The sequence below is a fragment of the Lampris incognitus genome, unplaced genomic scaffold (assembly GCF_029633865.1).
Source record: "Lampris incognitus isolate fLamInc1 unplaced genomic scaffold, fLamInc1.hap2 H_2, whole genome shotgun sequence".
Classification (NCBI taxonomy): domain Eukaryota; kingdom Metazoa; phylum Chordata; class Actinopteri; order Lampriformes; family Lampridae; genus Lampris; species Lampris incognitus.
In genome coordinates this window covers 1,525,735-1,551,931 of record NW_026611077.1, presented here as the reverse complement: position 1 = coordinate 1,551,931, position 26,197 = coordinate 1,525,735, and the positions used below count along the sequence as shown (strand labels likewise).

At 43.2% G+C, this 26,197-nt stretch overlaps 1 protein-coding gene across 1 annotated transcript in view; it reads left to right on the top strand.

Annotated features, from left to right (window-relative positions):
• Nucleotides 1-26,197, top strand: part of LOC130131967 (contactin-associated protein-like 2) — a 285,127-nt gene that overhangs the window by 247,178 nt on the left and 11,752 nt on the right. The window contains exons 19-25 of the mRNA XM_056301695.1: nt 9,893-9,904; nt 10,332-10,349; nt 13,000-13,236; nt 13,440-13,673; nt 17,813-17,946; nt 23,177-23,270; nt 25,085-25,315. Coding sequence (XP_056157670.1) covers nt 9,893-9,904; nt 10,332-10,349; nt 13,000-13,236; nt 13,440-13,673; nt 17,813-17,946; nt 23,177-23,270; nt 25,085-25,315 — 960 coding nt within the window. The remainder of the gene's footprint in view (nt 1-9,892; nt 9,905-10,331; nt 10,350-12,999; nt 13,237-13,439; nt 13,674-17,812; nt 17,947-23,176; nt 23,271-25,084; nt 25,316-26,197) is intronic.

The window sequence follows — 26,197 nt, the reverse complement described above, 5'->3', positions numbered from 1 at the left end:
CAGAGCAATGCCTTTCAACGATCTTTATATTGTTGCACCAAGAGTTATGCCGAGTCGGCTATGTTGCTGTTGAGCCAAGTCTCTGTAAACATCAGCAGACAGCAGTTCTGCAGCCTTTTCTGAGAGGACAGCCTGAGTCTTATCTCGTCCATTTTGTTAGCTAACGACCGGACATTAGCCATGAAGATGCTGGGGAGGGAAACTTTGAAGGGAGCGCTACTTAGCTTAGCATGTAGCCCGCCTCCTTTCCCCCTCTTCTGTTTACGTTGCCGACGGGGGCAGCGTTTCCACTGCGAGACCGGTGAGCGGATAATATGGATGGGGAAATTGTCCGTGATGGTGGAGGGAAGTGAGTAATCCGTTCTGAGGTTTAAAAGTTCCTGATGGTTGTAGAAGAGCGCATGACCTACACTTTTAAATAAACTTAAAACTAACGTATAAATAACAAAGAAAACACGACACTGAACAGGGAACCACAGTAGCCGCTGCGTCCAGCGCGCCGCCATCTTGAAATCATGCTGACTCTTTTGATTTTGACAACTTTTTTAATACACTTGACCGACCCTGATTAGCCCTGATATATCTACTGGGTTGGAGAAACCCAAAACTATTGAAGAGCTTTCTACAGTGGCTAAGTCTATTTAAAGTGGCAAATGCCTAGTTAGTTAAAAACTGGGAGCTTGACAGATTTGATCATCTGTGTCAGACACATCGGTTAGGGAGGCAGGACTTTTATAGGTATTTACAGCTCCGTGATTACTTCTCTAAAAAGATAAAAGGTTCTAATCCAAGAGAGAGTCCAGCTCTGATCCAAGAGAGATTCCATTCACGTGTTTATTGATGCATATAACTCAGAAAGCAACAGACATCTTATAAGTAAGATATACTATGGCATCGCATCACTGAATAAGGACTCCACAGACAATGTGAAATAACGATCGGAAAAAGAGCTGGACGCTGAAATAACTGAGGACATGCAGTTGGATGCCTGGAAAACGCAATCATCCTCCACCAACTCCCGGACCTGGAGAGACTTCTGCTGGAAAAACCTGATTGGCTTTTTTATCACCCCTAAACAGAAGTCCAAACAAACCGGCTCTCAGCTGAGCTGCTGGAGGGAATGCGCAGAAGTCATGGTTGATCATGCTCGTGTTTTTTCGTCGTGTCCCTCCATTCAGACTGGTTTTTTGCATTTTTAAAAAAAATAATTTAATAGACATATACAATGAATCATTTGGGTTTCTTACCTCCAACGCTAAATCAAGCATCGATCTCTCTGATTTAAAAATAAAGACCTACTTATTTGCTCTTCTTTTTGTCCAATCAGCCTACTTAATTTGGACTCAAAACTACTGTCCAAGATGTTTACTTTACAGTTGGAGGCAGTTTTGCCAATAATCAAATCCCCTGATCAAGCATGATTTATCAAAAAAATACATTACTTTTTTAATCTCGGACAACTCCTCAGTATACTTTATAGCACTCCTTCCCTCTCTACATCAGAAGCCCTCATCTCCCTAGATGCACAGAAAGCATCTAGGGAGATGAGGGAGTGGGAGTACCCTTTCTACACTGTACAAATATTTGGCTTTGGTAATTTTTTTTTACACCTGGGATAAGCTACTATATTCATCTCTCCAAGCCTCAGTTGGTCTATCAACATCAATCCGAATATTTTGTTATACAGCACTCTACCCATCAAGGTTGCCCCCTCATCCCCCTACTGTTTGCGATTGCCATCGAGCCTCTCTCCATTGCATTCGATTCTCACCCATACATTTCTGGTATTACAGGGAATGATTTAGAGCAAAAGGTGTCCTTATATGCGGATGACCTTCTGCTCTATGTCACCAATATTGTGGCATCCACTCCTCTTATCCTTACAACCCTGGAGTATTTTGGTCAAAATTCTGGCTATAAACTTAATTTTGACAAGAGTGAACTATTCCCCTTAAATAAGGCAACATGCAACTATGCAAAATACAATATACCATTTAAGTTCTCTGAATGTAGCTTCATGTATTTGGGGATTCATGTAACAGATACATTCAAAGATTTGTATAAAACTAATTTTGTCTCACTACTCGCTAATTTATCAAGAGATTTTGAGAAGTAGTTACTCTAAATATATCTTTGGCTGCAAGAGTTAATTCAGTGAAGATGACCACTCTTCCAAAATTCCTGTACTTGTTACAGTGCCTCCCAATTTTTCCTCCCTCAGACTTTTTTATTTCATTAGACACAGGCTCAAAAGCATCCCGCGACCACGATAGGGATAAGTGGCTTGGATGGATGGATGGATAGACACTTTAATTTTTGAATTCATCCTGGGTAAAAAAAATTCCAAGATTGTGCAGACAAATCTTACAAAGACCTAAACCACTAAGTGGACTATCCCTCCCCAATTTCAGGTGCTATCGTTGGTTTGCCAATTTTAGAACCATACATTATCAGGAATTGGGAACAATTTGTAATTTCTTCCATGTACTTATGTACACAAAGAAATTAAATTCTGGAAATGCCATCCATTATCTTGACTGCTTATCCTGCTTTCAGGGTCGCGGGGATGCTGGAGCCTATTCCAGCAGTCATTGGGCGGCAGGCGGGGAGACACCCTGGACAGGCCGCCAGGCCATCACAGGGCTGACACATACACACACCCATTCATTCCTAGGGATAATTTAGTACCGCCAATTCACCTGACTTACATGTCTTTGGACTGTGGGAGGAAACCGGAGCCCCTGGAGGAAACCCACGCAGACATGGGGAGAACATGCAAACTCCACACAGAGTGGGATGACCCACCAAGGTTCGACTAACCCGGGGCTCGAACCCAGAACCTTCTTGCTGTTAGGTGACCGCGCTAACCACTGCACCACCGTGCCGCCGAAATTCTGGAAATGGAAAAAAAAGAAATTGTATTGGTTACATTCCTGGCTTGTAATAGAATCAATGTCTTCCAAGCCAGTATCACTTGCAGCTCTGGCTCACTCCCCTATTTTACACCGTACTTCTCACTAAACAATTACATTACAATTAAAAAACCTCTCTGAAGATTCGGAACCAATTTAGACGCCGTTTTGGCTTTCAAACAATTTCATCTTCTGCTCCATTAACAGCAAACCATGCCTTTCCCCGCATCTTTGAATGACAGTCCATTTAAAATATGGTTCGATCTTGGGATCCAAACATTCCAGGACCTTTATCTTTACCTGCACACATATGTAACGTAAGCTAACGTTAGTGAGTCAGTGTTAGCTACAGACATGTTGGCCTAGCTAGCTTAACGTCACAGTTTTCACAGTTGTAATTTAATAAAATAAAATAAATATTTGTAGAAACCTGTCCACATACAACCAGACTGTCGATCTGTGTCCTCGTCACTTTAATTTCGCCAACAATTCCCGCCTTGAAGTACGACCAAGGGTCAAGACTTTTGTATACCTTCAGGCTTTGCTTTGTGTATATCCCTGGCGTAGAAATCAAGTACATATAAATATCAGTGTAGTATATGGGTTTGAACATATACACGGAGTAATACGGTGGTGAGCCTATACTATAGGTAATACGACGTGAGGCCAGCACACGCGCTCTCAGGCGGATGTATGTAGAACTGAAGTCGGTTAGGACACGCATGCACGAGTGATGTTCTTTGCTCCTGAATAAAGTTCATAAAAAGGACTACCCGTCAGTCTCCTCATCAGTATAAACCACAACATGGTGTCAGAAGTGGCGGCGTTTGATGTTTAATCGCCGAAGAAGACGAGAGACCGAGAGAAAAGAATGGTGAGCTTGCTGCCAAGTTCCTGTGACTAAACGTAAACGTGTTAGGTCCGACGGCGCTAAAGTCAATAGTGTTTGGGGTTACGCTAACGCAGAAGACAAAACAAAATGGAACAATTTAAATCACCTTCTCCGTTAGTATTGATAGGCAACATATGTGAAAACTGGCGTAGATGGGAGCAAATATATAGGTTGTACATGACGGCAACTGAAATGTCGAAAAAGGAAAAGGAGGTGCAAGTGGCAATATTACTGCACACGCTAGGCGAAGAAGCGCTCGAGGTGTACAACACACTTGACATAGCCAGGGCCGAGCCTGAAGACGTGCAAGTGGACCACATATTGCAGGCTTTCCGAGACTACTGTACGCCAAAGAAAACGTGGTATTTGAGAGGTACCAGTTTTGGACGTATGCAATGCAAGAACCGATGCACATTGACAAATTTGTCACAGAGCTAAAACACAGGAGCAAAGACTGTGAGTTCGGACAAAATCGTTTTCAGTGTTACAGATAAGCACCTGAAAGAGAAACTGCTGATAGAACCTAACCTGACTTTAACTAAAGCCACTGCTATTTGCAGGACATCAGAGATAGCCAAGGAGCAAATCAGCATAATGGTGTGCGTAAAGAAGGAAAATGAGGTGCATACCATTAACAACAAAGAAGACAACAAGACCAATAAGGTAAAATAAGGCTAATGTCAACAAAACAGCATTCAATGCTCATCATAAAAAGGATAAATATGTCAACCAAACAAAAGTACGCAACAGATGCGGAAAGACACATGGCCCAAAAGCATGTCCAGCGTATGGAATGAAGTGCAGAGCTTGTGGGAAGGGCAATCACTTTGCCGAGATGTGCAGAATGAAAGGAGTGCAAGCAGTTTGGAGTGCACCCAGGTAAATGCACTGAGTAAAGCTAGTGATATGCCCTGGCGAGCTACTTTGTCAACTAGAGGAGTGCCCATCATCTTTAAACTAGACACGGGTGCTGACGCTAGTGTTCTCCCTCTAGAACATGTCAGAAAACTCCCAGGACAGTACGCCTATAGTTCCACAAACAGTATTAAGAGCTTACGGAGGTAACCAGATTAAGCCATCTGGTAGCACCTACCTGAAATGCAGTACTGAACGAAGAGAGACAAGTTCCAGTTCTATGTCATTAAGCAGTCAGCATCTCCAATTATCGGAAGAGCAGCATGTGAGGAGTTGAACTTGGTCAGACGTGTTGATGAAATCAAGAAGAGCTCACCTGCAACCAAAGAAGAGCTGGTGAGGCAGTATCCAGAGGTGTTCCAGGGGCTTGGGGAGTTCCCTGGTGAGCATCATATTCACATTGACCCAGAAGTGACTCCCGTGATCCATGACTGCAGAAAAATCCCGTTTGCCATCATGGACAAACTGAAAAAGACACTGAGTCAGCTGGAAAAAGCTGATGTCATCACTCCAGTAACAGAACCGACACAGTGAGTGAACAGCTTGGTAAGAACTGAAAAGAAAAATAGCTCACTCAGACTTTGCCTTGATCTTCGAGAGCTGAACAAAGCCATCAGACGACAGCACTACTCCATACCGACACCTACAGATGTCCAAAGCAGACTGTCTGGCAAGAGAATATTTACAATACTCGATGAAAAAGACGGATACTGGCAAATTAAGCTGGACAGAGCATCGTCACTGTTATGCACCTTCAACACGCCATGGGGGCGTTACAGGTTCAAGCGTCTCCCATTCGGTATAAAATCAGCCAGCGAAGTCTTCCAACAGAAGAACAGTGAAACATTTGGTGACATTGACGGTGTACAGGTGATAGCCGACGATATGATCATCGCTGCAGCTGATGAGAAGGAACATGCCGAGATACTGCACAAGGTAATACAGAGAGCCAAAGAGATGAATGTTAAGTTCAGTGCAGACAAAGTGCAGTATAAAGTGCAGTACAAAGTGACGGAGGTGAAGTACATGGGACACATGATAAACCCTGAGGGAGTACGGCCAGACAGTGACAAGGTGAATGCTATTGTACACATGCCAGCACCAGAAGATAGAAAGGGTCTACAAAGGCTACTAGGTATGACTAAGTACCTGTCCCAATACATACCCAATGAAGGAGCAGTGACAGCACCTTTACGGCAGCTATCTGGCCAAACTCAAGACAGCACTAACTGAGGCTCCAGTGCTGAAATTCTTCGACCCAATAGTCCTCCAAATTTTTTGACCAAATAGTCTTCCAAGCAGATGTGTGCCTGCTGCAGCGAGGACAGCCAGTGGCATATGCATCCAGAGCCCTAACACAGGCCGAGCACAACTATGCGCAGATTGAAAAAGAACTGCTTGCGGTCGTGTTTGCGACACGAGAATTCAACCAGTACGTGTTTGGTGCACATGTGGTGGTCCAGCCTCTGGAGGCTATATTCACAAAGCCATTAGGACAGACACCTGCCACAACGAATGCTGCTACAGCTTCAGCGTTACAATCTCCACATCAAGTACGCACCTTGCAAGGAAATGCTAATAGCAGACAGTTTATCCAGAGCGTTTGGTGCTGTGTAAACACAAGAGAAGTCCATGACTACATATGAAAAGATAGTCTATGCCATGGAAGCAACTGAGGCTCTGGGAAGAGAGATGCACGAGAGGCTTAAGATGGCAACTGAGGAGGACCGGACCTCGCAAAAACTATTAGACATTCACCAGAGAGGGTGGCCAAAGCACAAAAAACAGACAGATGCTGAGCTTAAAGTCTATTGGCTAATCAGAGACACAATCACGGTAAATTGGGGGGGGGGGGCTGATGACAGGAGACAGATTCATTATCCCTAAAAAGTTGAGATCAGACATGCAACAGAGACTGCACATAGCCCACCAAGGAGTACAACGGACCAAAGAACAGTCACGCAAGTATCTACTAACCCCAATTCCAATGAAGTTGGGACGTTGTGTAAAACGTGAATAAAAACAGAATACAATGATTTGCAAATCCTTTTTGACCTATATTCAATTGAATACACTACAAAGACAAGATATTTAATGTTCAAACTGATAAACTGTATTGTTTTTTGCAAATATTCACTCATTTTGAATTTGATGCCTGCAACACATTCCAAAAAAGCGGGACAGGGGCAACTAAAAACTGGGAAAGTTGAGGAATGCTCAAAAAACAACTGTTTGGAACATTCCACGGGTGAACAGGTTAATTGGAAACAGGGGAGTGTCATGATTGGGTATAAAAGGAGCGTCCCCGAAAGGCTCAGTCGTTCACAAGCAAAGATGGAGCGAGGTTCACCACTTTGTGAACAGCTGCGTGAGCAAATAGTCCAACAGTTTAAGAACAACGTTTCTCAACGTACAACTGCAAGGAATTTAGGGATTTCCTCATCTACAGTCCATAATATCATCACAAGATTCAGAGAATCCGGAGAAATCTCTGCACGTAAGCAGCAAGGCCGAAAACCAGCATTGAATGCCCGTGACTTTCGACCCCTCAGGCGGCACTGCATTAAAAACCGACCTCATTGTGTAAAGGATATGACCACGTGGGCTCAGGAACACTTGGGAAAACCATCGTCAGTTAACACATTTCGTCGCTACATCTACATGTGCAAGTTAAAACTCTACTATGCAAAGCCAAAGCCATATATCAACACCACCTAGAAACACCGCCGGCTTCTCTGGCCCGAGCTCATCTGAGATGGACTGACGCAAAGTGGACAAGTGTGCTGTGGTCTGACGAGTCCACATTTCAAATTGTTTTTGGAAATCATGGACGTCGTGTCCTCCGGGCTAAAGAGGAAAAGGACCATCCAGATTGTTCTCAGAGCAAAGTCCAAAAGCCAGCATCTGTGATGGTATGGGGAGGGGGTGTTAGTGCCCATCATGGGTAACTTGCACATCTGTGAAGGTACCATTAATGCTGAAAGGTACATACAGGTTTTGGAGCAACATATGCTGCCATCCAAGCCACGTCTTTTTCAGGGACGTCCCTGCTTATTTCAGCAAGACAATGCCAAGCCACATTCTGCACGTGTTCCAACAGCGTGGCTTCGTAGTAAAAGAGTGCGGGTACTGGACTGGCCTGCCTGCAGTCCAGACCTGTCTCCCATTGAACATGTGTGGCGCATTATGAAGCGCAAAATACGACAACAGAGACCCCGGACTGTTGAGCAACTGAAGTCGTACATCAAGCAAGAATGGGAAAGAATTCCACCTACAAAGCTTCAACAATTAGTGTCCTCAGTTTCCAAATGCTTGTTGAGTGTTGTTAAAAGGAAAGGTGGTGTAACACAGTGGTGAACATGCCCCTGTCCCAGCTTCTTTGGAACGTGTTGCAGGCATCAAATTCACAATGAGTGAATATTTCCAAAAAAACAATAAAGTTTATCAGTTTGAACATTAAATACCTTGTCTTTGTAGTGTATTCAATTGAATGTAGGTCGAAAAGGATTTGCAAATCATTGTATTCTGTTTTTATTTACGTTTTACACAACATCCCAACTTCATTGGAATTGGGGTTTGTATATTGGCCAGGCATATCGGCTGATTTAGAGCAAATGGTTGGGATCTGCCCCACCTGTAAACAACACCTACCAAAGAATTAGAAGGAGCCACTAAAGTGCCATGAGCTGCCAGAACTACCATGGTACAAAGTAGGTGTGGACGTTTTTGAGCCACAAGGCAAATCTTTCCTCCTCACAGTAGATTATTTCTCAAAATATCCTGAGGTCCAACAAATGCGTGACAAAACAGCAAGCACAGTAATAGCAAAGCTGAAGGCTGTGCTTTCCAGACATGGTGTTCCAAAGGAAGTGGTGAGTGACCACATGCCATTTGCTAGTGCTGAGATGAGTCAGTTTGCAAGTGACTGGGGCATAACATGGACATTCTCAAGCCCAGGCTATCCACAGTCTAACGGGATGGCAGAACGCACAATAAAGACCATTAAACTCATGCTGAAGAAGGCGGGGCAGACTAAGACAGACCTGGCTCTGTTGACTTTAAGGAACACTCATGTGACTGGACTTGGGCTCTCTCCTGCAGAAATGCTGATGGGTCGGGTCCTAAGAAGCACATTGCCAGTAGCCAGGGCTGTGCTCAAACCGAGGCATCCGAGAAGAGCGAAGCAGAGGCTATTTAAACTGCAACAAAGACAAGGAGAGTACTACAACCAACATGCAAGACCTCTCTCTGTGCTCAAACCAGGAATGGCTGTCAGTACAGAGACTCCACAAGGCTGGAAACCTGCCCTGGTAGAACAGAAGAGACAGGAACCGAGGTCATATAATGTTGTGACGGCTGCAGGACAAACGTACAGGAGGAATAGGAGGCACTTTAGAAGAATTCGGGATGACACACATACTGAAATAGAGGACGGTAATGTCAGTGTCACTGAGCAGCCACCTCCAAGCGAGCCTGCAGAACCACATGTACATGACGCAACAATAAATGTTGAATAACCAATCAATTGTTCAGACGCACAGGTCCAACACACCAGAAGTGGCAGGATGGTAAAGCAGCCTACCAAATTCAGTGATTTTCAAATGGGCTAACAGTAAAAGTTATGGGTCATGAGGGTCATGTGCTAGAAACCACTGACCCCAGTGACAGTGTACGAAGACTGGGTACAAAGAGTGTACAGATTTCTTAAGAAAAAAAGAAAAGAAAATGCACTGAATGTATAGTACGAACAATAAATGTATGAAGAATGTAACACTGTACTGATGTCAAGAATAGATATAGTAAGCATTAAAAGCCAGACCTTTAAACAGTTTATAGTGGTCTTGTGGACAGTGATATATCTCTATTTTGAAGTTTAAGAAAAGACGAACAAAGGCATTTGTTTCTTAATGCAGTAAATTCAAACTGATAGATAGTGGAACAAACGCGTCTATACTGTGATCGTTTTGTTTTTTGTTCTGTGGAAAAAGGGGGATGTAGTACATGGGTTTGAACATATACACGGAGTAATACGGTGGTGAGCCTATACTATAGGTAATACGACGAGAGGCCAGTAGGCGCGCTCTCAGGCGGATGTACGGAAGTAGAACTGAAGTCGGTTAGGACACGCATGCACGAGTGGTGTTCTTTGTTCCTGAAAAATGTTCATAAAAAGGACTACCCGCCAGTCTCCTCATCAGTATAAACCACAATAATCAGGAAACTCGATTTGTGGCCAAATGTCAATGTCCATGGACCACTGGTTATTTGGTAAACTGTAAAGGTCACTGTCAAGTCCAACTTCCTTTAATTTAAGCAGATAATCTTGCGTTATAATCCCGGTTTCACTGTTTCCGCTACTAGAAGCAGCTATGTTGCGGGATGTTTTGCCATTCACTGCGACTGAGGGGGCGTGTTCCAGTGGGAAAGTGACGTCAGTGCATACCCTCTATACCTTTACCTCATTCCAGCAGTTGTCAGGGAAGAATAGTCTCGCTAGACATCACTTCTTTAGATATTTACAAGTTCGTTGTTTTATCAGCAATAAATCCTCACAGTTCCTGTTCCGGCCCAGACTAAGTCGTGGGATTGCTTTCTTACACCTTAGTTGAAAGGCATGACTTGTGTTTATAGTGAGATACATTCACTATGTCTGGCTCCTCTACACTCTGTAAGAGCCCAATGGGAGAGATATCCTGGAGAGGAAATTACAGAGGAGCTCTGGAAAAAAAGAAGCTCTTAATAGAGGGCATACGTCTTCTATCTGTGCCAAACATGGTCTCATACAATGTAAAATTATTCATCACACTCATTTTACAAAGAGACAACTTTCTAAGATTTATGGAGATGTTAGACCCAACCTGTGTCATCTAGCTCTAGCTACACATGTGCATATGTTTTGGTCCTGTCCATTTTTACAAATCTTCTGGTCTGAGCTTTTTTCAGTCATTGTCAGGAACAGTTAGGAAGCTGATTAAACCACATGCTATGACTGCACTATTTGGGTTAGCCCCAACCCTACTATCACTCTCTGCCTTAGAAGCGGATTTGGTTGCATTTTTAACCTTGCTGGCCAGATGCTTAATCCTTCTGAAATGGAGATCTTCTGTGCCCACTTCTCACAACCTTCTGGTTGTTCATGTTCTTGACCATATCTAACTTGATAAGGTAAGACATACGATCAGGGGGTCGATAAACAAATTCAATAAAATGTGGGCCCGACTGTTCCTGAGTGAATCATATAAGGGCCCCCTTTTATTATCACACTTGAAACTGTGGTATAGCGTATAAGCTTATGTGAGTATACCGCACTTTATTTATGTGATGTGTGAAATATGGAGTATAGCATGACTGAAATGTCCTTTATATACTTTCATATGTATATGATGTACGTTTATTTTATTTCATTTACTTGTGTTTTGTGGGTGGGGGGTGGTTGCTGTTGTTGTAATTGTATATATTGTAACGTGCATGGATAAGTAGACACGCTGGTCCTTGACTAACGGGTCGTACCCTTTAGTCGACTGGTTAACGTAGTCGCTTGCGGTGTGGGAGACACGGGTTGTGGCAACGATCTCCCTGACTGCCCCCCGAATTCGCTACATTGGTGTCAGAAGTGGGATGGTGAGACCGTGAGGTCGTCGGAAGCACGTGCGCCCAGAGGCGTGAGGGAGGTGATATGCTGAAGCCCGAAGGAGGAGGGTAGTGTAACGTGCATGGATAAGTAGACACGTTTGTCCTTGACTAAAGGGTTGGACCCTTTGGTCGACTGATCAACGTTGTCGCTTGCGCAGCGGGAGAAACGGGTTCGCGTCCCGACTGTGGCGACGGTTTCCCCGACTTCCCCCCGAATCCGCTACAATATCTTTTGTTTGAAAATTTAAAAAAGAAAGAAAAGGTGTAGTCAAGATAGGCGGAGAGCTCCTGAAGACCTTTGGCAACTTTATCCAGCTAGTGTTCATGGTGACAATTCACAACCATGGTTACAATCTGGTCTGAGTTTGCTGGATACATGCTGGCCAGACTGCACTGTGACTGGCAGAGCCAGGAGACCCAGATGCAGATGCAGACACAAAGACATAGACTGATGTTTCAAAAAGACTTTACTAAATGTTCCACTAAATACAAACAGGATAAAACTGCACAGAACTGAGACAAGCAGAGGTCAGATAACACACTTGCAAAATAAACCAGGCAAACAAATCCAAACAGGGGCTAGACCAGTCAGAAATAAAACAGAGATCAGGTAACAAACAAACTCAATTTCAATACAAGGCGAGACACCAGGCAGAACACACTAGACAATCTGGTAAATATGGAGCCAGACAGATGATAAGGTTCAGCAGGTGTACAGCAGGTAGACAGGCTGACTGAATACAGAATTCAGATGTGTGGGTCAGGTGAGGTAGAAGACATAGCAGATGTTGACACCATGACCAGTAAGTACCCTTCCGTGTCTGTTAGAGACGTGCCAGCTGTTTCATAGACTCCAATGTCAAACCTCCTGTTGCAGTGGTTTTCATATGGGACTTTTTTCCCTGGCGCCAGTGATTCTTCTCTAAGGGTGGTTTGGCATAACACATGATTACTGATGACATGCAGGTTAGGTAGTGATCAGGTTTTGTAGTGGTTAAGTTTAGGGTTTAGGTTTGGGAGGTTGGTAAATCTCGCTATACATCATGGCTCTATACAGGCATAACAGAGTACCTTCTGCATCCTATATCGATGCTTTTGCCAGTGTCGATGTAGGAAGCTGTGGGGCGAGAATGAGCTGCATGGCCTGGCTCCAGCTGACTTTGCTGTGTTGCCGAGCTCTTGCAGTACTGCAAGGCCACTAAGGTCCTTGACTCTTGGTCTTCTTGCCATCCCTTGTTCCAGACTTAAAACCGAAGGTCACCTTACTTTCGCTGTTTTGGCTCCCTCACTCTGTAGCTGCCTCCACCAACCCATCAGATCTGCTGGGTCTGGGACACTCTTTAAGCAGCTTCTAGAAACTTCTTTACATGCTGGCCCTTTTTAGAAAAGGGGGGTTGCTTATTGAAATTGTCAGGGTTTTCTCTGTGTTTATATGAGTAGAGTACATATTTGTGTCTTTATCTTATGTTCATTTTGATCTTGTTTTATGCCGTGCTTGTTTTTACTTGTAAATGAAGACCTACATCAATATTGTGCTTCTTTTTTTTTTTTAAAGTGCTTTGGAACTGTGTTTAAAAAAAGTGCTGCGCAAATAAAGTTTCACTTACACACATTGCTTATCCTTCCTTTAACTTGTTTACTTCCCAGGTGCCTCAGGTGGTCAGAGGGGTTTCCTGGGTTGCATCCGTGCTCTCAAGGTGAATGGTGTAACCCTTGACCTGGAGGAAAGGGCAAAGCTGACACCTTGGGTTAAGCCGGGGTGCCAAGGCCACTGTACCAGTTATGGGATTCACTGCCGGAATGGAGGGAAGTGTGTGGAGCAGTACAATGGTTACACATGTGACTGTTCCCTCACTGCATATGATGGGACTTTCTGCACCAATGGCAAGTCACTCTGGGTCACATTATGTGTGCCTTTACCGTCTGCTTTTCTGTCTGTCCATGTCAGTACAGTTTACATAAGTGGGCATGATCACTTGACGTTACAGTGTCCCCCTGCCGTCCTCTCACATCAGCATTTTAAACTCTGACGTTTGAATAATATGTCCCTGGAACTCAGCACATATCTGTTTGTGTTTATATCTCAGATGTCGGTGGCTACTTTGAGACAGGAACTCTTGTACGCTACGACTTGCCACCAGAGATGGGATTTCCTGTGTTAGGGGACACGGAGAGACTTTCAGATATCGACATTTCCAACGAGGCCAACTTGACACAGGAAGAGCTGTCATTTAGCTTCAGTACCGCCAGCACCCCAAGTATACTTGTGTACGTCAGCTCCAGGACACAGGACTACCTGGCTGTGGTGCTCATGCACAACGGTGGGTTCATTAGGCGTACTGTCTTGCTTACATGGGGAGTATTAGTGTGGAAAGCAGTAGACGTGGTGTTTGAGCTTTATTACCTTTGGTGTCACATTGAGTATACATAACTTAAAAAAAAAACAATAATTACCTTTTTCATTAACTTGCTTGATCCATTTAACGTAACATATTTAATAACAATAATGATAATAATAATAACATTATTATTAATAATAATAATTGCATTTTTCATGACCTTACTTGATCTGTGTCATGTAACGTATTTAAAAATAATAATATTATTATTAATTACCTTTTTCATGAACATACGTGCTCTGCATCACGTAAAGTATTTAATAATACAAATTATAATAGTAATAATAATAATAATAATGTATTATTATTAATAATTACCTTTTTCATTAACTTACATGATCTGCATCACGTAACGTATTTAATTATAAAAATAATGATAATAATAATAATAATAATTGCCTTTTTCATGACCTTACTTGATCTGTATCACGTACCGTATTTAAAAATAATAATAATAATGTATTATTATTATTAATAATTACCTTTTTCATAAACTTACGTGATCTGCGTCACGTAACGTATTTAATAACAATAATAATGATAATTGCCTTTTTCATGACCTTACTTGATCTGCATCACGTAACGTATTTAATAATAATAATAATTTTATGGATGGATTTTATGGATTGTATAAGCAGTAAGATGGAGGATCCTATGGGTGGTAGAAGCAGTAGATGGAGGATCTTATGGGTGGTAGAAGCAGTAGATGGAGGATCTTATGGGTGGTAGAAATAGTAGATGGGGGATCTTATGTGTGGTATAAGCAATAGATGGAGGATCATATGGGTGGTAGAAGCAGTAGATAGACGATTTTATGGGTGATAGAAGCAGTAGATGGAGGATTTTATGGGTGGTAGAAACAGTAGATGGAGGACTTTATGGGTTTTATAAGCAGAAGATAGAGGATCTTATGGTGGCAGAAGCAATAGAAGGGGGATCTTATGTGTGGTAGAAGCAGTAGGTGGAGGATGTTATGGGTGGTAGGAGCAGTGGATGGAGGATCTTATGGGTGGTAGAAGCAGTAGATGGAGGAACTTCTGGGTGGTTGAAACAGTAGATAGAGGATCTTGTGGACGGTAGAAGCAGTAGATGGAGGATCTTGTGTGTGGTATAAGCTGTAGGTGGAGGATTTTATGGGTGGTAGAAGCAGTAGATGGAGCATTTTATGGGTGGTAGAAGTAGTAGATGGAGGATCTTAAGGGTGGGAGAAGCAGTACATGAAAAGGTTTGTGGGTGGTATAAGCAGTAGATGGAGGATCTAATGTGTGGTAGAAGCAGTAGTTGGAGGATTTTATGGGTGGTAGAAGCAGTAGATGGAGGATCCCATGGGTGGTAGAAGCAGTAGATGGAGGATTTTATGGGTGGTAGAAGCAGTAGATGGAGGATCTTATGGGTTGTAGAAGCAGTAGATCAAGGTTTTTATAGGTTTTAGAAGCAGTAGATGGAGGAATTGTGGGTAGTATAAGCAGTAGATGTAGGATCTAATATGTGGTAAAAGCAGTACATGGAGGATTTTATGGGTGGTAGAACAGTAGATGGAGGATTTTATGGGTGGTAGAAGCAGTAGATGGAGGATCTTATTGGTGGTAGAAGCAGTAAATGGAGGATCTTATGGGTGGTAGAAGCAGTAGATGGAGGATCCCATGGGTGGTAGAAGCAGTAGATGGAGGATTTTATGGGTGGTAGAAGCAGTAGATGGAGGATCTTATGGGTAGTAGAAGCAGTAGATGGAGGATTTTATGGGTGGTATAAGCAGTAGATGGAGGATTTTATGGGTGGTAGAAGCAGTAGATGGAGCATTTTATGGGTGGTATAAGCAATAGATGGAGGATCTTATGGGTTGTAGAAGCAGTAGATCAAGGTTTTTATAGGTTTTAGAAGCAGTAGATGGAGGATCTTATATGTGGTATAAGCAGTAGATGGAGGATGGGTTGTAGAAGCAGTAGATGGAGGATCTTATGTGTGGTATAAGCAGTAGATGGAGGATCTTCTGGGTGGTAGAAGCAGTAGACGGATGATCTTCTGGGTGGTAGAAGCAGTAGATGGAGGATCTTCTGGGTGGTAGAAGCAGTAGATTGAGGATCTTATTTGTGGTAGAAGCAGTAGATTGAGAATCTTATGGGTGGTAGAAGAAGTAGTTGGAGGATTTTATGGGTGGTATGATCTGTAGATGGAGGTTCTTATTGGTGGTAGAAGCAGTAGATTGATAATCTTATGGGTGGTAGAAGCAGTAGATGGAGGATCTTATGGGTGGTAGAAATAGTAGATGGGGGATCTTATGTGTGGTATAAGCAATAGATGGAGGATCATATGGGTGGTAGAAGCAGTAGATAGACGATTTTATGGGTGATAGAAGCAGTAGATGGAGGATTTTATGGGTGGTAGAAACAGTAGATGGAGGACTTTATGGGTTTTATAAGCAGAAGATAGAGGATCTTATGGTGGCAGAAGCAATAGAAGGGGGATCTTATGTGTGGTAGAAGCAGTAGGTGGAGGATGTTATGGGTGGTAGGAGCAGTGGATGGAGGATCTTATGGGTGGTAGAAGCAGTAGATGGAGGAACTTCTGGGTGGTTGAAACAGTAGATAGAGGATCTTGTGGACGGTAGAAGCAGTAGATGGAGGATCTTGTGTGTGGTATAAGCTGTAGGTGGAGGATTTTATGGGTGGTAGAAGCAGTAGATGGAGCATTTTATGGGTGGTAGAAGTAGTAGATGGAGGATCTTAAGGGTGGGAGAAGCAGTACATGAAAAGGTTTGTGGGTGGTATAAGCAGTAGATGGAGGATCTAATGTGTGGTAGAAGCAGTAGTTGGAGGATTTTATGGGTGGTAGAAGCAGTAGATGGAGGATCCCATGGGTGGTAGAAGCAGTAGATGGAGGATTTTATGGGTGGTAGAAGCAGTAGATGGAGGATCTTATGGGTTGTAGAAGCAGTAGATCAAGGTTTTTATAGGTTTTAGAAGCAGTAGATGGAGGAATTGTGGGTAGTATAAGCAGTAGATGTAGGATCTAATATGTGGTAAAAGCAGTACATGGAGGATTTTATGGGTGGTAGAACAGTAGATGGAGGATTTTATGGGTGGTAGAAGCAGTAGATGGAGGATCTTATTGGTGGTAGAAGCAGTAAATGGAGGATCTTATGGGTGGTAGAAGCAGTAGATGGAGGATCCCATGGGTGGTAGAAGCAGTAGATGGAGGATTTTATGGGTGGTAGAAGCAGTAGATGGAGGATCTTATGGGTAGTAGAAGCAGTAGATGGAGGATTTTATGGGTGGTATAAGCAGTAGATGGAGGATTTTATGGGTGGTAGAAGCAGTAGATGGAGCATTTTATGGGTGGTATAAGCAATAGATGGAGGATCTTATGGGTTGTAGAAGCAGTAGATCAAGGTTTTTATAGGTTTTAGAAGCAGTAGATGGAGGATCTTATATGTGGTATAAGCAGTAGATGGAGGATGGGTTGTAGAAGCAGTAGATGGAGGATCTTATGTGTGGTATAAGCAGTAGATGGAGGATCTTCTGGGTGGTAGAAGCAGTAGACGGATGATCTTCTGGGTGGTAGAAGCAGTAGATGGAGGATCTTCTGGGTGGTAGAAGCAGTAGATTGAGGATCTTATTTGTGGTAGAAGCAGTAGATTGAGAATCTTATGGGTGGTAGAAGAAGTAGTTGGAGGATTTTATGGGTGGTATGATCTGTAGATGGAGGTTCTTATTGGTGGTAGAAGCAGTAGATTGATAATCTTATGGGTGGTAGAAGAAGTAGAGTGAGGATCTCACCCTCTGGCTTCACAAGTCCTATGAATATGCTCAGAGGTGGAATTTTATCCACAAACAGCAGTCTTAATCATCTACAGTAACTTGCCCCAAACATATGAGAAAGAAGTACAGTCTGTTAGTCACTGGTTAACAAACTGATGCAGTTACATGTTGTGTGTCTTCACTGGTGTGACTGCATTATAGTTGCTGGTTCATTATTAAACCCCTGGTGTGTTTCCTCACGTCTTTATTGTCTGTGTGTGTTTGAGCTTTTGCATGCTTGTGTATGTGTGTGTGTGTATACAGGTGCTCTTCAGATCCGCTACAGCTTAGGAGGGCTGAAGGAACCATACACCATTGATATGGACCACCGTAACCTGGCAAACGGACATCCACATCATGTCAACATTTCTAGGAACCTCAGGAACATACGACTAAAGGTCAGCACCTTGTCCTCTCTCAGGCAGAGGACACATAATATGAGGGCAAATGTTCCTCACACATTTCAAAAGTATCAGTTTTGAGGGACGTCCGGGTGGTGTAGCGGTCTATTCCATTGCCTACCAACGCAGGGATCACTGGATCGAATCCCTGTATTACCTTGGCTTGGTCGGGCATCCCCACAGACAGAATTGGTTGTGTCTGCGGGTGGGAAACTGGATGTGGGTATGTGTCCTGGTCACTGCACTAGCGCCTCCTCTGGTCAGTCGGGGCACCTGTTCAAGGGGGAGGGGGAACTGGGGGGAATAGTGTGATCCTCTCACGTGCTACGTCCTTTTGCTGAAACTCCTCACTGACAGTTGAAAAGAAACGGCTGGTGACTCCACATGAGGGTGGAGCAGCTACTGGTACGGCTCGGAAGAGTGGGGTAATTGACCAAGTACAATTGGGAAGAAAAGGGGGGTGAAATAAATACATATAATAAATATATATATAAATATTTTTGACCCCTCTTATTTCCTTGTCGAAAATTTAGCACATCTTGTTCTGTACTTTGTGCTCCTTTTTCAAACTAATCTGTTCCACTTGCATTGTGAGGGGGTGCCCATCTCCTTAAAAAATCCATACCACATTCTCTCTGCTACCTTGAAGTGCCTTACAGCTTGCGTTACATTGGCACCAAATGCATGAAGGTTCCAGCTCCAGTGTGTGTGTTGTGCATGTTAGGGCCCCCTCTGTCTCAGATTCAGCAAGCAGACATCAGAAAAGGGTGCATCATTCCTCAGAGCCAAAGGTTTCAAGTCTTGGAAAAAGCACTGTCAAATCTAAAGTCTCTTACAATTGGACATCTGACAAATAATGCATCAGACGAAACAGACTCAAGTAAAATGGACATTGGACAAAAAGACTCTGGACAAAACGGACACCAGACAAACCAGATATCAGGCAAAATGGCCTCAAACAAACCAGACTCGGACTAAAGGGACTAAACAACATGAGACAAAACCAGTCATACAAAACTGAAGTGAATTGAAGTTTCAGCAGTTCACCTTCAGCATCAAGTATTCTCAAAGTAGGTTTATTTTAAAGAGGAAAACCTGGCAAGATTTTCTCAAGATCGCTTTAATCTTAATTCCCTGAGGTTATGATGGACTTGAGATAAATTACTTTGAATGTCTGTCCAAGCCCCGGTTCACTACCAGCATGCTTAGGAATGATGGGAAAAGTGCAGTTATGTATGGAACTAGGGATGGGTATCGAGAACCAGTACTAAATTGGTACCGGTTTCTGACTGGACAGTACCGAAATATTGATAAATTCCTGGAGAAATAGTGCTGCTATACTTTAATACATTCTGGAAGGGTTTCTTTTTTTAATTATTATTTTATGCACAATCAAAAAGACACATGCCATATACAAGAGAATATATTTCAAAACAACATCAGGAAAATTAGAACCTTCCTGTCTAAGCACGCAGCACAACTCCTGGTACAGGCTCTTGTAATATCACACATTGACTGCTGTAACACCTTACTGGCAGGTCTTCCTGCATGCACTTTCAAACCTCTGCAAATGGTCCAGAATGCAGCATTGTGTCTGGTCTTCAATCAACCCAAAATAGAACGTCACCCACTGTTCATATCACTCCACTGTCTCCCAGCTGCTGCCTGCATCAAATTCAACACCTTGATGCTCACTTACAAAACAGCAACTAAAATGGCTCCCGCCTACCTGAACTCCCTCATTCAGGTCTACACTACACAGTCTCGCTCTCTACACTCTGCCAATGAAAGGTGCTTGGCACTTCCGCCAAAACGGGGCCCGACGTCACCAGCCAGACTCTTCTCTTCTGTAGTTCCCCAGTGGTGGAACGAGTTTCCAAACTCCATTTGATCTGCTGAGTCCCTCTCCATCTTTAAGAAGAAGCTAAAGACCCAGCTCTTTCACGAACACCTCCACATCTGATGTTATTCATATTGAAAAAAGAAAAAAATCCACTTCTATGCACCATTGCCTTTGTGCATTGCCTGTTGACACCTATATGTCCTATCGGACTTGAACCTAGTTTTTTGGCACTTGCATTGTTGCCTCCTGACTAGATCCTTGCTTGTGTTGTATTAACTCTCAGATGTGCGTTGCTTTGGATAAAAGTGTCTGCTAAATTAAAGTGTAACATTGTAAAAACGTTTACCACGTCATTAGTGAGCACTGTGTTGAATGAGGCTTCGAGTGATGAATCCATTTGTGATTAATTTGGCTGAAAAGTATCAGTACTTCAGAAAGCCTCCATGCTTCGGAAAGCCTTATTTCGCCATCACTAACTGGATTGTTTTAGAAAGGAATAATAGTATTATCAACCCCAATCCCTTTACTGCCTATCTTGTGTCTGTCTGTACTGAAGTCAAAGAAAATCACCCTGTGAAGCACCGAAGAAACTGGATACCAACAAGCTAGCAAGCACAGAACATCAAATGAGACTATCTGCAGCAGTCACATCTGCTCTTCAAGATGAAGAAAGGTTTGCAACAGGCGCAAGTAATGTTGCAGAATGCTGGACACAAATGAAAGAGACCATCTATAAGTCAGCAAAAGAGGTGCTTGGTCATCCAAAAAGAAAATCGCCTGACTGGTTTCAGGATCAAGATGAAGAAATCCAAGAACTGCTCAAGGAATAGCAAATGCCCACCTGAAAGAGAACTCTGAGAGGAGGAGTCAATTGGCCTTCAAGGCAGTTAAAGCCAAACTTCAGAAGGAGATTAGGGTGATGAAGGACAACTGGTGGAGCAAGAAAGCAGAACAGCTGCAGGCCTTGGCAGATCGAAATGATATGCATGGACTCTTCTCTACCCTGAGAGCCATCTACAGCCCAAGAAGCAATACAATAGCACCAGTAAAAACGGCAGATGGAAGTAAGCTCTGTACTGACCTGAAAGAGATCACAGAAAGATGGAAAGAGCACTTCTGCACCCTCTTGAATCAAGAAGGATCAGCAGATCAAAATGCATGCCAGTGGCTTACAAGATGGTCGATAAGGGAAGACCTCTATGAGCCGATCACCATGGCTGAACTAGAGAAAGCACTTAAAGATGTCAATTGGCCGGTCTGTGGGTGGGAAGCCGGATATGGATACGTGTCCTGGCCACTGCACTAGCGCCGCCTCTGGTCGGTTGAGGCAACTGTTAAGGGGGGCAGCATGATCCTCCCACGTGCTACATCCCCCTGGTAAAACTACTCACTATCAGGTGAAAAGAAGCGGCTGGTGACTCCACGTGTATCGGAAGAGGCATGTGCTAGTCTGCAGCCCTCCCTGGATCGGCAGAGGGGTGGAGCAGTGACAGTAGCTCAGAAAATAGCTCGGTAACAGGCCAAGTACAATTGGGGAGAAAATAGGGCGAAAAATCCCAAAAAATAATTTTGAATGATTCTTTTCTGGCTGTTGATTCACTTCTTTCACCAGGTAAAGCCATGTATATGGCAAGCCATGTCACATGTATTTTTATAGCCAATTTCGTGCACAATGGAAATTAAAAGTGTTTTACATAATTCACAGTGCTTAAAACAGACATAAAAATTAGAAATGAGACAAATTTAAAAATATTCTCTGTGATTCTCCATGGTCATTTAAAAAAATATTCCATGTCCATAGTATAAATTAGGGATAATCCAGTGGTCATTGTAGCAATAGGAACTACTGTTAGGAACCATTGTTTTAGTTCCTTGTTTACACAGGGGCCGTTTAGGTTGTTGCACCTGGAATAACGGACCGAGCATGATGTATAACCTTACGTGCCGAAGTTATTATTAAAGTTTATAGTCCAGTGAAGTTGAAACGAGTTGTAAAGTCTCGTTAGAAGGAAACACAATTTAACAGTCATAATCATAATCTTCTTGTTATGCTCGCGCACCAGAACCCGACCCGTGTGGCGAAACCCAAGGCAGACAGACACAGGATGACTTCAAAATCCAAAAAGGCGGTTTTATTGGGGGAGGGGAATAACAAGGAGGGGAGATAACAAATGCTGCCGCTGAATAATAAGTGGAATGGAGTGGGAGGGGAATGTATGGTGCAAAAACGTTCTGTTAGTGGGCTTTGTGAATAAACTATGTGTGGTGTCCCGTGGTTTGCGTGTATAACTGTGTGAGTGTTTTTAGCCTATGTGTGGTGCGGTATGTAAATGACCAGGAGGTGTTGAATAATGTGCGTGCACCTGGCAAGAAAGTCCAGTCCGTGATCCAAAAGGGGTTGTCCGAGGAAGTCCGGGTCCGAGATCCGGGAAGTCGAGTCCGAAAGGAGGGGTCCAGGTAGAGAGACACGGGGGGAGATCGCTGGAGAGGTCCGGGGAGAAAACGTGAAGGTCGCTGGAGACGCGGGGAGCCATGGAAGTCGCAGAGAGAGAGTCTTGGGAGGAAACAGAGAGACGCGAAGATAAGACACTGGGGAATAAAGGGAACAGCAAGAGGGCAAGGACCGCTGGAGGGCTTGTCAGAGCTTTACCGCAGGGTCAGTACGTCGAAGCACGGAGTGGTGTTCTGGGAGACTTCTTGTAGAGGGCTGCCTGATTGCCGCGGGTGTGCCTGATGGATGATGGCAAACACCTGGTGCAGTGCAGCTCTCGTCTCCTCAGAGCGCGAGCCGAGCGCTCGGATGTTTCCGGCACGTCCGAGCTGGGGGCGTGGCTTGAACGTGCCGGGGAGGCAGCTCGGGGCGGTGTAACCACAACACTTCTCATTCCGAGTCCAAGTATTCGGCAAAAAATGTGTGCTTTTATTTTAACTTTTCTGGTCAGTGACCATGATATAAACGGGATAATCCACTCCAAGGTTTACAACATAATCTGCAGAGGCCACCACCCTGCTTCATGGAGCAGAGGGTGGTGGTACTGGTGTCTGTAGCGGAGTTTTAACACACAGCCTACTCTCATAAACTGCTGAATTCTAGGATTTAATATGTTCGAGTGGTCAGCCAACCTTTAAGAGCTCACTTCTAGTCAGACTGTCAGCATGAGAAAATGTTGACTCAGGGCTGTGGTTTCATTTGGTTAGTGAGGACATGCAGACTGATGGAATGTATCTCATTTTGATCTGGTGTCATCTTTGTGTCATCCATATTGTCTTGCCATAACACTATATTGGTTGGTTGTGTGTGTGTGTGTGTGTGTGTGTGTGTGTGTGTGTGTGTGTGTGTGTGTGTGTGTGTGTGTGTGTGTGTGTGTGTGTGTGTGTGTCCAGCTGGACCACTACCCAGTGTCCACCTACACTCTGCCTGAGGCCTCTGACACCCAGTTTAACCTGGTAAAGACCATCTTCCTGGGGAAGGTGTTTGGTAAGTACTCGCTGGACTTATTGTGTGTGTGTGTATGTGTGTGTGTGTGTGTGTGTGTGTGTGTGTGTGTGTGTGTGTGTGTGTGTGTGTGTGTGTGTGTGAATAAAAACCAGTGTGTATTTTAGGTGAGCTGGTGGTGTAGGTGAGGTTGCGTGCAGGTGAGCTGGTGGTGTAAGAGGTAGGTAAGAGAAGTGATCCTTTAGCAGAAAGGTAGAAAGACACTTTAATCACCATTTTGACCAGATGAATCTTGAAATATCTTAAAACTAATTCTTTTTCAATCATTCAAAAATTGCAAACTACAGTCCAACATTTTCATTCCTGTTATCGTCGTCTCATCAAAGTACAGTAAATGGGGGTGGGTGAGAGAGAAATACAGCAGAACGAGCAGAGCAGCCCATTCTGGTGAAGTTTTCTTCTCATCCAGTGGGCTTTGCTTGTTAGCATGTTATATCAGAACAGCATGTTATCTGCATATTAGGGAGAGCAGTTATTAGGTAATCTCCCAACAATGTTAACGAACCACATGCCTCATTTCAAGGTTTCCTAACCTTTAATAATAGATGACTGTTTTATGCACTATGTAACATGATAAGCAACATGTATGGTTTTGACAGGTTCCTGCCTAATGATGACATTAGAAAACTGGTTAATGCTGCTCTGCATATAATTTCCTCTGTAAATGTTACTGGTGGGGGTGAGCCACCCTGCTTAGGTGAGCTGCAAAGCAGTCTAAGATGTTCATTAGTGTTAATTTCTGTGCTCGATTATTGTGTCATATTGTGTCTAAATGTTACCTCCAGAATAATCAGTGGTGCCAGGTTCACCAAACACTGAACGCCACACAGTCCAAGTGCCACTGGAGAGGCTTCTTCATCCTGAAAAGAAAATGTCCTCTAATGAAATAACGAGAACATCCTTGGCCTTCTCAAAATGCAGCTTTGTCCTTTTTTCTGTATTTAGCCTGGAACAAAAGGCATGGACCTAATTCTGTCATACCTGTAGAAATATCAGATTCCATCTTGGTTTCCCAGCCTCATATTCACTTATCCTGAATACCATGTTGAATTCACAAGTTTATTGTCCTGGCCTCAGTTTTTAATAATGCTGCATTCCTGAAATGAAGTGACTAAACAATCCCCTGACTATCTAATGCTTTCAATTCTCCACCTAGACCAAAGTGTTTTATTCACACAAGCAACTTGGCAGAGTCTTGCCCTCGAATGGGCAAACTCAGTGAGAGTTGTTAATGTCTTGAGCATCTTTCTTAAAACCACCTCAACCCACCTGAATAGGCAAGTGTTTAATGTAATTACCATGTCATTGTGTGACAAGATGACCAATCAGTGACCTTCTGTTTTTAGGATTTAGGAAACCATGTTGCATAAAGTGAAAGAATGTGTTCATCATGCTTATTGAATTAAAAAAAATAAAGTAAAAGTTAAAAAAAAAGTAGTGCAGGAGAGGATTATGGCCACATGAAAAATTCAACTTCTGAGATGAATCTCAGAATTCTGAGAATAAAGTCAGAACTCATAGCTCAAAATCAACGTTTTGAGATTACTCTGAATTTTGAGATTAAAATCGTCTGAGATTTCTCAGGTAGCATTAATCCAGTTCAGTAAAGTACATAAAGGAGTGTAGGTGGAACTAGTACAAGGTTCATTATTGTCAAATATAAAATTATTAAATAAAGTGATTGTGCTCATTGTATGTCTACAACATATTTCTACCTTGTTACAGTCATCATTTTTCAATTATCTTTGCCCACATCAAAGTAGGTTAGGTTATAAATGTCAACTTATTTTCTCTAGAAACCGGGCAAATCGACTCCATCCTAATTGAACGATACAACACACCGGGCTTTGTGGGATGTCTGTCCCGAGTGCAGTTCAACAACGTGGCTCCGCTGAAGGCTGCCCTGCGTCCTGGCCTGGCTGCACCTGTTAACACGCAGGGCATTCTGGTCCCGTCTAACTGCGGAGCCTCACCACTTACTATCGCTCCCAAAGTACCTGTCAATGACCCTTGGCATCTGAACGCTGGTAAGGACACATGTCTGACACGCAGGTAGGCAGAAAACAATACATGCGTGCTGAACCATTGGTGGACTATGGAAAAAGTGAAAGCATAAACTGACAGATACACACATTCACCAAGGCTGACAGAGATACACACGCACACACTCACAGACACACACGCGCGTACACACACACAGACAAACTGAAATTTGTGTAGTCATCTACACAGAAGCATGTACAATATGCATGGGCAAAAGCCATGACACAGAGAGACCTACAGTGGCACGATAAGGTTTGTGAACCTTGGAGAATTTTCAGTATTTCTGCATAAATTTGACCTAAAATGTGATCAGATCTTCATCTAAGTCCTAAAACTAGATAAAGAGAACCAAAATAATCAAATGGCGTAAAATCATTGTACTTTTTTCATTTATTTAATGAGCAAAATGACTCAACAAAATTGTCTTTGTTTGAGAAAGTATTATCTTCTATAATGAAATAATTATATCCACCATAATTGTCAATTAATTTAAAGGGATAACAGTCAGGAGTTTAGCAGGTCCTGCCTATTGAAAAAACATAAACCTGGGTCTTCACTATCAAAGTCTGGTCTTCAACACACAGGTTTGTGGACTTTTGCCATGGTGGCGTGTGTGATGAGTGGGTTGGCAGAAGATTTTAGAGCTCCCTGCCAATTGTTAAATAATCCGATAAAACAACGGTGCTTTTGTGTCTACATCGCCCATTGTGTTCAGTTGGGAATGTTCTGGCAGTATATGTTTTTACTACTACGTCTTTTTGAGTACTACATTATATCTATGCACTATATGCATACTACTCCTGTTAAGGGTGCTAACACAATGGCTTACACCAACCAAGCTAACTCCACCGCCTCGGACAATGCTG